Source organism: Kryptolebias marmoratus, linkage group LG24, assembly GCF_001649575.2.
Source record: "Kryptolebias marmoratus isolate JLee-2015 linkage group LG24, ASM164957v2, whole genome shotgun sequence".
Classification (NCBI taxonomy): domain Eukaryota; kingdom Metazoa; phylum Chordata; class Actinopteri; order Cyprinodontiformes; family Rivulidae; genus Kryptolebias; species Kryptolebias marmoratus.
The window spans coordinates 19,040,502-19,056,779 of record NC_051453.1 but is presented as its reverse complement, the minus strand read 5'-3'; the positions used below and the strand labels follow the sequence as shown (position 1 = coordinate 19,056,779).

General features: G+C 39.7%; 2 protein-coding genes across 2 annotated transcripts in view; both read right to left on the bottom strand.

The window, feature by feature from the left end:
- Positions 1 to 889: 889 nt before the first annotated feature.
- On the bottom strand, positions 890 to 3,631 carry smx5. Its single transcript, XM_017423402.3, has 5 exons — positions 3,512 to 3,631; positions 3,253 to 3,320; positions 2,911 to 2,941; positions 2,755 to 2,814; positions 890 to 1,365 (listed from the first exon to the last, which is right to left on the bottom strand). Exons 1-5 carry the CDS (start codon positions 3,512 to 3,514, stop codon positions 1,240 to 1,242), a joined length of 288 nt encoding a protein of 95 aa, XP_017278891.1. The 5' UTR covers positions 3,515 to 3,631; the 3' UTR covers positions 890 to 1,239.
- A 2,874-nt stretch (positions 3,632 to 6,505) lies between these two features.
- Positions 6,506 to 16,278, bottom strand: part of inpp5d (inositol polyphosphate-5-phosphatase D) — a 23,137-nt gene continuing 13,364 nt past the window's right edge. The window contains exons 15-27 of the mRNA XM_017423554.3: positions 14,697 to 14,835; positions 12,661 to 12,769; positions 12,492 to 12,580; positions 12,161 to 12,242; positions 10,401 to 10,490; positions 10,208 to 10,318; positions 10,051 to 10,130; positions 9,862 to 9,949; positions 9,634 to 9,780; positions 9,484 to 9,547; positions 9,239 to 9,394; positions 7,867 to 8,276; positions 6,506 to 7,794 (exon numbers count right to left, since the gene is read on the bottom strand). Coding sequence (XP_017279043.1) covers positions 7,757 to 7,794; positions 7,867 to 8,276; positions 9,239 to 9,394; positions 9,484 to 9,547; positions 9,634 to 9,780; positions 9,862 to 9,949; positions 10,051 to 10,130; positions 10,208 to 10,318; positions 10,401 to 10,490; positions 12,161 to 12,242; positions 12,492 to 12,580; positions 12,661 to 12,769; positions 14,697 to 14,835 — 1,603 coding nt within the window. The 3' untranslated portion in view covers positions 6,506 to 7,756. The remainder of the gene's footprint in view (positions 7,795 to 7,866; positions 8,277 to 9,238; positions 9,395 to 9,483; positions 9,548 to 9,633; positions 9,781 to 9,861; positions 9,950 to 10,050; positions 10,131 to 10,207; positions 10,319 to 10,400; positions 10,491 to 12,160; positions 12,243 to 12,491; positions 12,581 to 12,660; positions 12,770 to 14,696; positions 14,836 to 16,278) is intronic.

The window sequence follows — 16,278 nt, the reverse complement described above, 5'->3', positions numbered from 1 at the left end:
TTTCTTCTCATGGAGGCAGATTTACCGTTCCAGTAAAACACCACTTCCTGCTAATAAGTCTTTTTAATAAGTCTGTGGCAGTTATTGCGACAGATGAAAATTACAGCAACGCTTTGTGACAGAAACCCCCCCCCCCAATCACACACACTCAGTCGTGGCGAAAAGAAAACGGGAGGAAGACGGAAAATGTTGCGCTCACCTGTTATTTTTTGAATTCAAAATGAAATGGAAGCAAATTACCTCTCTAAGAGATAAAAAAAAAAAAGTTTTGCCAGTTTTCTGTTCGGGAGCATCTGGGTTTAACACAATGCCAGGGTGGAAAGATGCGACTGTTGCTGCCCGTCGAGCTGAGAAAAGATAAAGGGTCGTTTTTAAACAGCTCGGAGCTCATTGTTCAACAGTGAACCACTGAAGGCAGCTGCCAGTCTTGCCAGGTCCCAGCAATTTCACCCCAAGGTCAGACCGTGCACTGCTCAAAGGCCTCAGTTAGCGGGGCAAACGTTTACGACAGAAGGACTGCCAGGAGAAAGCCTCTCATCTCTAAAAAAGGATATTAAGGTTCGTAAACCTACATTTGAGCAAAGTCCAAGCTGCTAAAGGAGAGTGTACCAGCTATAAAGATGTCTTGAGATTCAGTTGACCTTGTTTTAAAAAAAAAAAAACCTTAATAGGAATCCAGTTGAAAGAGGTTGAGCTTCTTCTTAGAAGCGCCGACACAAAAGCACAGGTCACACGGTCAGGGAAGTGACTCGGTGTTAGCAAAACCTACAGTCATGGGCACCTAAACGCAGTTTATGTTCTCCTAACAGGTCACGGTGCCACCCAAGACTCTGGGCAGAAGCGAACAGGCAATCTTTAAATGATATTAATAGAAAAAAAAATCAGTATGCAGGATCAAAATATAAATAACTTTAATTTTTAAGTGGCATTACAAAAAAAAAGCAAGATTATGCAAAAACTCGACATAAACACAAGAGCAGATTGTTAGCTTTCTTCTCTCTGGACTCTAAACTGAATTTGGCTCCAATCCTTTCCAACTAAAGTCAGAATCAAACAAACTTCCTCCGAGGCGACCATCGGTGTCAGGAATGAGCTTCAACAAAGCTGGGCTAATCAGAGGCTGACCAGCGTACTGCCGACGAACAAAACACACACAGACGAAATGAAGTTATCTCGAAAAACCTAAACTAGTCATTCCTCCCCGTTCCAAACCCCACCCCGGACTGAACCCCGACCCAATCACTGCTTCTGCTGCATGGCTTCTTTTCGCGCGGCGTCCTGCAGCAGCTGAGTGTCCACTTCATCAGCCGGCAGCTGAACGTATCGGACCACCGATCCACGGATGAAGCAGTTTTTCACCGACAGCTGGAGCACATTAAAACAAAACAAACAAAAAAGAACATGGAGGCGTTTGACGTCAAGACGATGCAGACCTGCTTCAACGAGCACTGAATGTGATTTTAGAGACACGAAAGTTTGAACCTCGTTGTTTTAAAGGCTCTATTACCACTAAACGAGGCAGAAAAGGTAAAAACAGTTCAGTCCAGTGAGTGGGTTTCTGTTAAAGTTAATTCTCTGTCAACCAGTTTCTGTTATGTTGCATTAAAAAAGGTCACGTTTAATCGGTGATTTCATTCGGTCTTCTGTACATTTTGCAAAATCTCCACAGAAATGAATATGAACACAGAGACAGCTTCGTGAGTAAGATTTACTCTGTGCGCACACAGTTTTTATGATTAAACAGCAGAAAATCTTTTATAGCTTCAATGTATTTATGTAAAAGAAGAAGTTCCTTATTAGGAACAAACTTTGGAGGGATCTTCTGTCCTATGTGTCGTAAGAGTTCGCTTCTGCCGAGGTCGCTCGCACGACGACGTGTCTTATACATGTGGAACTCAGCAAGGGACGGGGGAAAAAGAAAAGAGACGTCTGTTTCACACCGGTGGCTTTTTTTTCTTCCCCCTCTTTGATTGGTTGAGAGGCGGCGGCGCAACGGCGTGTGCGACCTCTCATTCCAGCAGAGACAGAGCCAGGTACAAATTGAAGCAGCCTTGTGACGCTGAAAATCCCAAACTGCACCCGAGTTTACTTTGCTGAGGGCAGTGGGCCTCACACTTAAAAGTTAGGTTTCTGGATTAGAGATCACATATTAAGGCAGCGCTTCTAAACCAATCAATGTCCTTAAAAAAATGGGGGCAAAAAAAATAGAAATCTGTGCGTAACAATGGGAATCTCCTTTTTCCTGTCTGTGCCTGAGTTCAACCACTACGTTAAGAAATGTCTTCATGTGAGAGATCTCAGCACAGCTATGCTTTTAGACTAGAAACAATATGATTTTTTTGGTCTTTATTAATTAACTCTAAACCAGTGGTCCCCAACCTTTTTACCTCCACGGACCGGTTCATTATCAGACAGTAATTTCACAGACCGGCATTTAAAGGTGTGGCGGATAAATACAACAAAATAAAATGATACGACCGGCATGAAAACGGGTATTTTTTAAAACATACTTAACGTAAATCTGACGTGTACTCACAGCTTTGTTAGCTGCGTCCTGATATTGTTTTATCAACATGAATAACACCCTCTCCTCCCCCTAATGTTCTCTGGTCAATTAATTAATCTTTCTGTGCAGCCCGGTAGCAAATGACCCACGGTCTGGTCTGCGGCAGCAGTAAGGAGGTCTTTACTGCTTCATGCTAAAGAATGAAAGCACGCAGTAAGAACCAAGAACAGTGAATGAGTTCAACTCACCATGTGTGGATATTTTTCTGGGTCTGTGACGCTGATGTCTGTCAGCTTAATGTTCAGGTACTACAAACACAAAGCATATGGACATAAATATGACAACAGACTGACAGCTGAGAAAATTCGGGTTACAAATGAGTTTTATAAAGCCATATTTCCAACCTGGTCAACAGAGTGGAGCGTTCCGCAGATGCTATAAACAGGATGGGAGATAAAAAATGACTGCAGGTACATTCAGACACATTTTACAACACTGCTGCAAAGTGAGGCTATTTGCATATTGTGATATGTCTCCATTCATTTAAACTGCAAGCGAACTTACCTGATAACATTAAGCAGTTACACATTTAATTCAATAATGATGCATTCAGGTGAACAATTACACTTCCCACGTCGTCCCACATGCTGCTGCTCCGGTGATTAGCGTCCTTTTTTCAGCACATTAATAACAGCAGCTAAAGCAAATTATCATTGGTTGAATGGCTTAATTAGAAAAAAACTAACCTCAAGTCATTTTTGAGCTCCACCACCACATCCTTCCCAACCAGCGACTTGAAAAACGAGTAGAAAAGCTGTAAAGCGAAACGACAAGCTAACGTGAGTGTTAGCATCGGGCTACATGTCGAGCATGATTACACAACTTTACAGATAATAAATGAACTAAAATACACAAAATGGGTTGTTTAGCTTTAAGTAAATCAATGACTTGTTCAAATATAATGTCAGTGTGTCTTAAATTCAAACATTCAACCTGGTTACTCACCATTGTTGCGTTAGCGTACTTGAGGTACTGCGTCCACTGTTGATGACGTTTCAGGCTGCAATGACTTACGGGCGCCACAAGACGGCGCCAGAGATGTTTCAATGCCCGGTTAGAAAGTAAACTAAAACTCACAAAAATAGTAAATGAATCTGTGAAGCTCGTCCTAGTCTCGTAACAGGGGCATTAGATAAGTGTTTAGTAAAGTGTGTAAAATGAATCTCACAGAATATCTCTTATATATTTGCAATCCAACTCAAGTACGCACAAAACAAAAAGTGAGTTATTTTTTAATATCCGAGGAGGTAAAATTATTGCTACCACGAAACATTTCTGAAAAGCCAGGGCACTCAGTAACAGTCTTATTCAGACAATCGACATAAATATAGACACATTATGTATTGATGATGATAAACCAAAAGAACCATTTATCCCTCTTCTCTCAATAAATAAAATTTGTCCAGAACCTAGGGTCGGACCTTTTTGCCATAAATAGACAGCTGAGTCCTGTCCAGAAGAGGTGGCTCCACAGGAGAGCCACCTCTTCTGGACAGGACTCAGCGTTTCACCTACACCTCAAGGACACTCCTTTCAGGATCAAAATGTTCATATTTTGGACCGAGAAGACAGATGGTTCGAGAGGAGGGTAAAAGAAGCCATCTATGTCAAAAGGGAGAAACCAACATTAAACAGAGGAGGAGGTCTCAGATTTCAGCTTTCAAAAACATATAATGGAGCTTTAGGCCTGATCCCCAGTCAGTTTCACTCCAATCAACACCTGCACTCATGTGACCAGAGGGGCCCCTCAGTGAGTCAGACAAACAAGGATTCTAACGAGCCTCCATTGTTAGGAGAGTGAGAACAATTTGCAAGCAATCCAGCTTACATCACATCTCAGCTTTAAAAGCTCAACTCCACACTCTCTATTTCTGAATTGAGAAAGCTCCTCGGATGAGAAGCGAAACGTCTTCAACTACAGAAAAAAATCCAGTTGTTTTTGTTTTTTAACTTTTTTTTTAATTTACCATGGCCTGGATGACTGAGAATCTACACCAGCCTATGCATAACATTATTACATCTATAAACATGGTGTACAATAGTTTACTGAAAACAGCACATTCACTGAAACACGCAAAGCTAACTAACTGCATTTGCATTTTGGCACCAGTATGCAATCATGTGTCAAAGTGGTCCTGGGCAAGACACTGAACCCCTCATTGCCTCTAATGTGGGCCCCATCGGTGTATGAATGAGATCTAAAGCACTGATTAGACTCTATAAAATGATTTATTCAGATTAGCTTTGTGAAGATGTAGTAGAGTGCTGTGTGGATGGGTGAATGGGTAATTAATGCAACCTGGTTGGTTACAAAGGTGCAATATAAATACAGCCCATTTAACATTTATTGCTCTGAATGGTGTTGAGTGTTTTTTCATGTGTGTGTGTGTGTGTGTGTGTACAAGCAGTTGTATTGTACTGTAAATGACTGCTTTTTAACTTATTATATGAATAACTAGTTCAGACCTATTATCATTTTTTGATTAATGTTTAATTTAAATGTTGTTGAATTTCACTGTGATTTTTTTATTACACAAGGTGAAAAATGTTGCTTTATAATATAATATAATGTATAATAATGTTGCTGTTATTACACAGATTTTAAAGCTCATTTTGTGATGCTGTTACATAATGCAGAGTGTAGATGGAAAGATCTACATTTTCATATAGATATTTAGAAACAGATATTTTTCTAAATAAGTTAGTATTATTGATCTTTTTTGTGTTAAATCTGGCCTTCCTGTATTGTTAGTTTCTAATCTTCTCCTCCATTATAAATGATGATCAGTGATAGACATTTACTGACTGCTGCCAAAAGGGGAAAAACGTGGGTGATTTATTTTCATCCTTTGGAAGGGAATGAGCCATGATAACAAAAGAAAATCTTACTTTATGCCTATTTACAGGCGTTTTTCAGAGTGCAAATGACAACACGGGCTGAAAACTTTAAAATATAATCCCCCTGAATGAAATAAAATCATTCTATGTCTGTCAGTCTGGCAATTAAAAAAAATTCAATTTTAAGTTATTTTGTACTGTGCAAAGGATAACCTCATAAAAAATATAACCCTTTTAATTATAACATAGCTACATAAAGGCAAAAACACCCTTTCAATGTCTGTCTTTAGGAGTTTTATTACTGTAATCACATCTTAAATAGTGAACGTTCACATTAGGAGGGTTTGAAAATTCTAATTTACTTTCTTGCCACTAAAAGTACTTGGACACTAAAAACCGCATGATTGGTTATAAAGGCAAACAGAATCAATGCAAAAAACATAATTTATTTTTCATATCAGATCATTTGATGAATTGCATTCATCACAGAACAGTTGCATCACAGTATCTTTCCAAATATAATCTTAATATATCCAAATCACGAAAACATTCCTCGCTTTTTGTATTATTTCCTTTTCTGTAACTCCATGTGGAACTGATATTTTTAGATATTTATGACAAACTGCAAACACTTGAAACTGACACACTCACAGAGATGCAGGCTGCATACCTCTGGTTCAGTAAAAAAAGATCAGGGGCTGAGCTAAGAAAAAGCATGGTATACCACAGGAAGAGCAGGTCATGTCTGCAGACTGTCAATAACTACTACAATCTAAGGAAAATAAATTGTTGTACTTGCAAGAATAGTCTTGAAAAGTGTATGTTTAACATTTACCTCAGGCTGCTAAAGCATCTAAAGTCTCTTTGACGTCTTCATGACAGCTATTAGTATATGTAAATTACATAAAATTTAACCCTAAAACTATTGAAACTTAAGTCAACAGCAGATGGAAGCAAATCATTGATTTGTTTGACTTGACTTTGTTGCATTTTCAGGTCAGTTTTCTTAATAAACCGAAAGAGAAAGTCAGTCAGTCATGCAGGCACTGAATATGTCATGTAGTCATGAAATCAGATATAAATAAAATAACAAAGTGGAAATACATTTTCACATTTCATTTTATTTTGAAATTTATTGTACAAGTTAAAAGCTGAAATGTCTGTGCAAGATAATACTGTGTGGTAGACATTTAAAAGGCACACATAGTGTAAAACTCTTATTTGGAAGTAAAAATAGATTTCTAACCTACAAGTGTAATGCGAACATAACACGAATAAACTCTGAAAACCCGTCTCTAATGTTTACGTAACAGTCAAAGGGTTATGTTTGGGATTTAGGGACATCTAGTGGCAAATTTGCAAATTACAACCAACTCCATCTCCGTTTAACCCTCGTTTTTTGAACATGTCGGGGAAACGATGACTTTCAAATGTTTTTTTATTTTTATTTCTTTTTAAAAAGGTACATGTCCTTTCTAGAAGCAGTCTTGGGTTTGTCCATCCTGGGCTACTGTAGAAACATTACAGCACAACATGGTGGATTTAACAGAAACGGACCAGTTTCACATTGAAAACAACAATTCTACACTGACGAATATGCAGCTGTGTTATGTTATATCTCATTTCTGCTCATAGATGCCCTGAAATGCTTCTCACAGACATTTTTCAGGAGCAGTTCCACACCATAGGAAGTGGCTCATTCCCTGTCTTGCTATAGCAATAAAATCTCCATGGTAAATATGAAACTACCACCACCAGACAGTTAGCTTAGCTTGGCATAAAAACTTGGAACAGCGGCAAAGGTGTTCATTATGTTAAAGGCATAGTCTGGTGATTTTTGAAGTGATGTTCTGCCAAATAGTTATCAATAGTTAGTGCCTTATCGCCTGAGCACAGAGTGGGCAGAAAAGAGAACGAGTCTGTTTTTCAGGCTTATAAAACAACTTTTTCTCCAAAAAAGGCACACTGGTGTGAAACAACCTACATTAGCCAAATATTAAACCTCTGCACTTTTGCATGACACTGTTGAGTTAGTCGCTGTTTTCCGCGTTACTAAGTGAACGTCGTCTCGCCAGGAGGAAGACTTCGGCCTTTTTCTCCACACGCCGTGCTCTATGACTGATGTCACGACTGATAAGCGCTAACTGCTGATAACTACTTCACAGAACACCAGTTCAAAAATGACCAAACTAGCTCTTAAAATAGAAAGTTTCAGGGTGTGGTAGCTGGCTCCTTTTACCTCTTTAACGACACGGTAGTTAAATGATACAGAAGACAAAGTGAAAATAACTGGCTGAGGCCTTGACTGTATATATTTGGTTTCCATAAAACTGCAGGCAGGAAGCTGTTCTGTCAATTCACAGGACGATTCTTGGGATGATCTGGATGCACTGAAAAAGAAAAAATAGTTTTAGGTCATCATATGCATTTAATTTGCCCTGAAATCTATGAGTGTTCCTTACTGTCTTTGTGAGGTGGTAGTGGACTCAGTCTCGGTGGCAGCCTTTGTTTGCAGGGGAACTCAGAGCTGTCTCTGTAATCTCTGGCTTTGGGGGTCTGGGGTTCCAGCCGCGACTTAGGCAAAGGAGGTCTGCTTTGCGCCATCCCTCCTTCCGAACGCGAGGGCACCACCGGTTTCTTGTGTGCTGGGAGGTGCAGGCTGACAGGAGCTGAAGGCTGAGGTTTGTTCTCGGAGCAGGTGAAGGAGCGATTGCGTGGAACAGGCAAAGGGGGCCGGTCAGGCTCTCCGTCTGCTGCAGGGGTGAGACGGTCTGTCTGTGGGTGGCCTTGGTCCTTGGCCTGACCGTGTGATTTTGTCACTGAGCCATAGAGCGGATTGTCCAACATCTCTGACAACTTTTCCTCCCCATTCCTACCAGACAAGAGTCATCTTTAATTTCACTTTCTACTGAATCTTATTAACTGCAGATGATATATTTTAGATCTCTGTTTTCTATAAGCTGAAGTGAAACTGTATTCATAGCTGGCACCAAAAGTATTCACAACCTTTAGTTTTTTTTTCCTTTTTTATTGCCTTACACCCTGTAATTTGAACAAGTAATGGACCTGCACGTCCTAATCCACAATATTTATGCCCAATAAGGAGAGGGGGAACTTGTTTTAAATTGTTCTAAAAAATAAAACTAAAAAGTGGTGTGTACATATGTTTTTACAATGCTTTGTTTCAGCACCTATTGCAGCAGTTATGGCAGAAAGCTTTGTCTCCACAAGCTTTGTCCATCTAACCACTGGAGTGTTTGTCAGTTCTTCATGACCAAACCGCTGCAGCTCGTTCAGGCTGGATGGAGCTGCTTGTGTAAAACAGTCTTTAAATCAAACCAGAGGTTCTCAGTTGGACTGAGGTCTGCGCTTCGACTGGTCCTCCTGAAAGTGTTGCTTCAGCCGTGTGTTTAGGGTCTTTGTCCTGCAGGAAGGTGAAGCTTCATCACAGTTTCAAATATCTACAAGATTCAAATTAGTTTCCCTCAAAGATTTCTCTCTGTTTTGCACCATCCACCTTTCCTTCAACTCTGACCAGTTTCCCACTCCCTGCTGATGAAAAACATCTCCCCAGCATGATGCTGCCACCACCATGCTTCACTGTGGAGATGGCCTTCTCAGCATGATGAGAGGTGCTCAGGTTGCTCCAGACATGGTGTTGTCCTCCATGACAAAAAGTTCTAATGTAGTCTCATCTGATCACAGCGCCCACACATTTGAATAATCAATTTCCAAGTTGTAAGGCAACAAAACAGAATACCGAGGGGGTGAATATTGCATTAGAATCAGCCAGGATAAGTTAATGTTGTGGGATTGCGTGTGTTCAAATCATACCCTGCTTTCTTGTGATCTTTACCCAACAACCCAACAGCGGGAGCATTTCGTGTTGACATGCTGTAACTCCAGCCCTTATCGGTCACATTCCCGCTTTTGAACGACACTCCCATGTAATTAGGGTTAGAAATATCATGTGCCTGTGTGACGGAAGATCTGCGGACCAGAAGACAGGAAAAACAATTACATCTCGGGATTCACTTAAAAAGATATTTTAGGATAATGTGGAGAAAAGAAACTCGTACTTGTTAAGCTCTCCGCATTTGCCTTTTGAGGGAAAAGCATCATCCCGCTCAATTTTGATGAAATCTGAAAGTGGAGTAAAATAAGAAAAGCTGCTCAAAGAACCAAGAAGACATTTAAGACGTAACTCCCAACCCGATCTGCAGCCTCACCATATAACTTCTCAGTGGGCTTGAACTCGGAGGTGCGTAACTGGATGCCACCGGTCAGAGTGCCGGTGATCTCTCCGTGGTGAGTCAGCGTGATATGAAACTCCTGGTAGCAGAACTGGGCAGCTCGAAGCGCAATACAACCCGCTCCTTTCAGAGTAACACACCAGATGATTGTAAGTGTCGTTCAGATCGGCGCAAAACAGCGCAAGGTGCACCTAAGCTCCTTACCGTACGACTCGTCACAGTCGGTGGATTTCACACAGATGAGGATGTGCTGATCCAAGAGGTACTCGGGGTCAGAAATGATTGGGGTGAGCTTGGGAATACAGGTAGAGATTAATGCATCTAATACATCTATTATTGTAAACTCCTGCCATTTCTTTTTTTTTCTTTCTTTTTATTTATTTATTTCTTTACCTCATATTGGTTTCCAAACCAAACCTTTATGGATCCGTTGGCTTGTTCTGTGTTCTCCCCTTCTGAAGTCTTCACCCTTTCTGTTGGAAGAATTTGATTGTCACCATCATCCATTCAAAGAAGAATCGAGCAACATGGTCAGAAAGCAAAAACCTACTCTCCAAGCAGCTGGAATGGAATTCGATGCAGAACTTGGTCTTTGATTTGGTCAACAAGAGGGCCACACAGTTCATGATCTGTATCCCACCCTGAGGAGCACTGTTGGGACCTTTAAGAAGTAAAAACGAAGAGGATATCAGACTGCAGTTCGAAGGGCTTTTTGTCTCTCGGAAGTGGAGTGGTGATCATACCTTGCTTGGAGACAAACTGGGATGCAACTCCAACCTCAAACGAAGCAAAAACAGGCGAGTGGTCGCTTGTCATGATGTCAGTAGTGCATCCTGCGTGTGGAAGAGAACGATCAAATGAAGGTTCTCACCAGGTGATGTCAAAAACACAATAAAACCATGTTTTCCTCACAGTCTCCATGACAAAAAGAACAAAGGGTTGAGCTTTGACTGTTTTTTTTACAGAGTAGAATTAAACTAAAAACATCAAAACTTGAAAATAAAGCACAGACTCCTGTAACGAACTGAGGGTCTGGCGTTCTGTGAAGGAAGACGTGTCTCCCACCACCTTTCATGCAGTTTTGGTAAAAACCTAAATGGAGTTATGTGTCATCTCATGCAATACTGTGAGTTCTTGTGAGATGTGTTAGAGCCGCTGACTTTCAGCAACTACCACACCAAATTTAGCTCAGCATGTGTAAAATTGACTGAGTTATATATATTTTTGTGCTGGCTAAAGTCAATAAGCTGTGGCAGCCATCTTGAATTGGGGTAACGCCAAAGGTTAACCAGTTGTAGATTTGCATCCAGTGATTGCTTTCTGAGAGTTTCATTAAAATCTGTCCGGTGGTTCATGAGATGTTTTGCTAACGGACATACAGTGAATCATTAAAGTGATATATGCTTGGAGTATGTGTTGGGAATGACATTCAGCTACTTACACACTACAGTTTCATTAAAAACTGTACAGTGGTAGAAGAATTATTTTTCTATCCCTTTATGAAAACAAACACACATGCATGCACACACAGACAAAAATATTCTCACCTTTTTGCCTTTGGTGGCAGGGAATAACAAACTAAAATTTGTTTCACACTTGAAAGTGACCACTTTTTTTTCTAGGGCAGTTTTGCACAGAACAGCGTCTTAAGGTCTTCACCCTTCAGTGGGTTTTAGCTAAAGCAGCCCACGTCTAGATTTGACCTGGTACAGTGAATAAAACCTATCTATGAACAAGATGAAGAGAAAGACCAATATTTTTTATTTTCTTTTTGTTAAGAAAAAGGCTGTACAGCTCATATAAATCCTCAACCATAACCACAAGCTTAGCAGAGGCAGTAATAATAATAATAATAATGCCCAACCCCTAAGCATCAGAGTAAAGCATCAGCCATTCAAGCCAAGTTTCCATGGCTCAGGTACTACAGGACAGTCAATGTGAGAAATCTGAGAACAGTGTAATGTCAGTACTTTTGTCGTTGGAACAACAACATGCTGAATTGAGACTTAAAAATATCATCAGTGAGAATTAATGTACATGGTAATATTGTGGTGGTGAAGGAGTCGTGAACAATTTGAGTGCGCCTGAATTTTGTGGCAACACCAGCGCAAAAAAAGTTATTCTGGAGCCCTGTGATGAGGTGTCACTGGGAACCTAACCCTAAACCATCACGATTACCACAGCATCGTCGCAGCAACAAAAGGAGGAATTTTACATCAACAGTGACCTGATCTAAACCCACAAGTACCTATTTAGATACTTCTGCTACAATCAAACTGACAATGCATTAAAAAGATACAAAATTAAAGGATTTTCTTTTGTTTTTGCATAAACAGTCTGTGTTATGTACTTCAAAATAAAGATACTTACTGTACCTATATAAGTAAACTGCATCCCAATAATCAAAGAAAGCAAACTTGGTCTGTGTTGCTTTGTGAATTAAACTAAACACTGTGTTTTATGCAGGAAAATAAGCATAAAAGCTTTTCTGGAAGCCACTTGCCATAAGTTTGGCAGACGACATGAACCAGAGGGTAGGACTTCCGCAGGACACGATCGCACCATGAAGGCAAGTTGTACTTGGTCTGCAGGCAGAAGATGATACAAAGTGAATATAATAGTATTTATTTGGATTTGTTGTGGGTGTGGGTGATGGATGGATGTCTTGTAATTCCAGCACCATAATTCATGTGCTGGACGATCCAGACATGATATGTTAATGTGAACTTTATGGCAACAGAACCAAATGAGATGCATGTAGAGTAGCAGTTTTCACAGGTCCTTCATTTTGGTGCAGAACAAGACTGATTAAGTGAGCATACAACACCACTCACCCCTGTGGCTTTGGCCTTTGTGTAGGCATACTTCTCTCTAGTATCTCTCTCAAAGCGATATGTGGGAGGAAATGTGATTTCCTCTTCATCTGCAAACAACATAAAATGCAGGTTTATTCTGACAGCAGCTGATGCGTGTCATTACTGGCTTGTGTTCCCCAAAGCTCACCAAAATGCAAGAAGACCTTTTCATCATTCCTCTCCATGCTGAGCTGGTCTTTATTGAGTAGTTCCTGGTACTGCTGCTGTTTGATCTTTGTCACAATGTACTCAGCTTCCTGTAAAGGGAAGCAGGGCAGTGACTGTTCGTGACTCAGAGTGTTAGCAGCTGAGAGATCAGACACTTGACAACAGCACACTCCTTTATATACTCATTGTTTGCTGTTTTACAAACACCACAGTGTATAAAAAATATTCTGGGCCTCATCAGGTTATAATGTTATCTCAGCGTGACTTCAGCTCAAGATGCATGACATATGAAACAGTGTCATTCATTATTTTATGAACACTAAACCCAAAGGAAGAAACAGTGAGTGAAAAACGATCTCTATCTTTTACTGCTCCCACAAAAATTACAAAAAATATAAGCTAGGTGCTGCCGGTTAAAAGCATTAATGGAGTAACTATGAAATCCTCTAAAATAGCAGTTTGGAGCTCTCGAGCTCTCAGGGGTGTGTTAATGCAACGTCAAGGAACATTGCAAATAAAGGCCTACCATTACTTGAAGCAATGCATATCAAAATGTTAAACTAAGATTATCTCATAATGAGAAATAATGGAGTCAGTTGTTTTTTGGCACGCCTTTCTAAATGACACAATCTTTTTTATATTTGCGAGATATGTCGACCCTTAAAGTATGTGTTGAGGATGACTTTCAGCTATTGCCACACCAAATTTTATCTCAATATTTGTAAAATTTACATGTATGAGTTTACTAAAGTTGATTAGCTGTAGTGGCCATCTTAAATTGGGTTGACTCCAAAAGTTAATCAGTTGTGGAAAGACATTAAATTATTTTCTGAGAGCTAACACAACAGACAAATGAACACATGCACACATGTAAACACACACAAAAATGGGCAGAATTTTGAATGCCCTTCTGCCCTCAGCAGCAAAGAGCAATGATCTTAGAGAAGCAATTGTTGCTGCTCCTCAATCTGGGATTACCAAACAATTTGGAGCCCATGGTTCTACAGTAAAAAGAATTGTTCATTTGTGGAAAATAGTCAAGATTTCTGCTATTCTTCCAACAACTTCACTCCAAGGTCACACTTTGCAAAGCTCAACTAAACTGCAAAAACACCAAGCGCTCCATCTCAGACTCTACAGGAATAAAGTAGCAGGTTAAAGGCTAAAACTCAAGACAGTGAGGTCAGAAAAAGACTAAAGATATACGGCTTGTTTGGAAGATTTGAAGGGAAAAGCCTTCTCTCTAAAAACAAGGCAACATGGCTAAGGATTGCAAAATTGCTTTTGAATGAACCACAAAGCGTCTTTGGACAATCAAGACCAAAGGGGACTATAGGACACAGTGCCTTGTTTGGAGAAAACAACATATCAGCACAAAAACACCTCATGTCAACTGTCAAACACGGTGGTGGAGGGCTGATGATGTGGGCGTGTGCTGTGGTCAATCAAAAACTCCTCTGTAGATCAAAATATTCAAGAGTCAAATGTGAGGCCAGCTGTCCAACAACTAAATAACAGGAAGATACCAAATTTTGCAGCAAATCTGCAACAGAAACACTGAATTAGCAAAGAATCAAGGTGTCACACTGGTTCAGTCAATGACCTCAGCCTGATTTAAATGCTGTGGTGGGACTTTAATAGACCAAATGTTGTAAAAAAGATTGGGATGATAATTTCTCCCCAACAATATAAGAAACAGAAAACAATTTTGCTTAAGTTCTCGTTGCTAAATGTGGTTTTACAAGTTTTTCAGGCAATAAAGGACCATTTTAGCTTAGTTTATGTGAAATAAATAATTAAACAATGTAATGCACATGTTGCGTTGGTGTTTGTGTGAACTAAGTTCAATCCACATAGACTCAACTTCACAATCCACTGGGACCAACACCTGTTGATATCATCCTGTTACCACACTCCAGGATGCCTTCGAATGTTTCTGAACTAACCCTGAATTGTCAGAGTTCCTTCTGTGGGAAAAGAGGGACCTGTTTAGTAGAGACATTCTCAGCAACTTACTGATGATGGAAATTCAACGCGGTAGTTCAAGTCTCCAAACCAGAAGAAGTGCGTGAACATGTGAGTGATGTCAAAAGGATTGAGCTTTTTATCTCCCAGATTCAGCAGACGCAGGATATTGGTGTAGTTTTGATTCCGTCTGCAAAAACAGCAAAAATTGTTCAATCCAAAATGTTTTTACTATTTTTTGTAACCTTTATGAATTTTTACACTCAGTCACTTTTAGATCAGACACTAACTTCATTGGTCACAACTAAAGCACCCCTGAGTTGTAACACAAACCCAATCACTGTAACTGTCTGATGTACAGCTGTCTGATCTCACTGAGCTGGAACTGGTAGCAGCTAGTTGGAGACACAAAATTATAAGAAAATCTGCAAGTTTTTCCTTGGAATCCCATTGAATTGGTACTTGTGACATGCTTGCATACCTACTAAATTGCAATATTTGTGTGAATGACATGCAAAAACCTTTGTCACAGTTTAGTCACCAAATGTCTTAATTATGTCTCAATTTTATCACAATTTAATTTCTTTTTTGTCTCCCATCAGTCACAATTTAGTTTCAAAGGTTGCCAAACCCTCCCAAAGTTGAGTCACATTTTTTGCACTTTCTGACTCCCAGAACCTAAACTGAGAACAGTTTCAGACACGTTTCAGATGCTTCAGCAACTCTGTGACTATTTTGAGAGAAAATTTGTTACACAAAAATTGTTTAAACATATTCAAAATTTCAAATAAAAAAAGGAGGCCCCTGTGACTCAGGCAAGTCAATTGTAAAATCTTGCAGACGTTTCAGGATATTTTGAAAACTCCTTTGAGAATCCATCCATCCATCCATCATCCATCATCCGTCCGTCCATCATCCATCATCCATCATCCATCATCCATCATCCATCATCCGTCCGTCCATCATCCATACACACGCACGCACACGCACGCGCGCACACACACACACGCACACACACACACACACACACATACACACATACACACATACATACATACATACATACATACATACATACATACATACATACATACATACATACATACATACATACATACATACATACATACATACATACAGTAGTCTGGTCACAGAAGTAACAAGTACAGGTGGGAAACCCAGACATATCTCTGCTCAGCAAATCCCCAAAATAGTTAAAAAAAAACAGCAAACAAACAAAAAAACAACAACTGGACTTCTGTTCTCTTCATTCTTTTGGTCATAATCCATACCTCTTCTGACTATAGGTAAGGGTTGGACCATAGATGGACCAGTAAATCAAAACCTTTGGCTATCTACTTAGCTCTTTCTTCATCACAACAAACTGATTATTAATGCTGGACCCGTGGTTATATTTACATGTAAATTCTGCAATATACAGGAGCTGGTCATAAAATTAGAATATCATGAAAAAGTAGATGATTTCAGTAATTCCATTTAAAAAGTGAAACTTGTATATTATATTCATACATTACATACAAACTCATATATTTCAAATGTTTATTTCGTTTAATTTTGATGATTACAAATGACAACAAATGAAAATCTCAAATTCATCATATCAGAAAATTAG

What these genes read in the sequence shown, in the direction of transcription:
- smx5 (XM_017423402.3), bottom strand. An exon ending in GAGCTCAAAAATGACTTGAG is followed by an intron (nt 2,942 to 3,252) that starts GTTAGTTTTTTT and finishes TCCTGTTTATAG; the next exon opens with CATCTGCGGAACGCTCCACT. An exon ending in CAGAAAAATATCCACACATG is followed by an intron (nt 1,366 to 2,754) that starts GTGAGTTGAACT and finishes AATGTGCTCCAG; the next exon opens with CTGTCGGTGAAAAACTGCTT.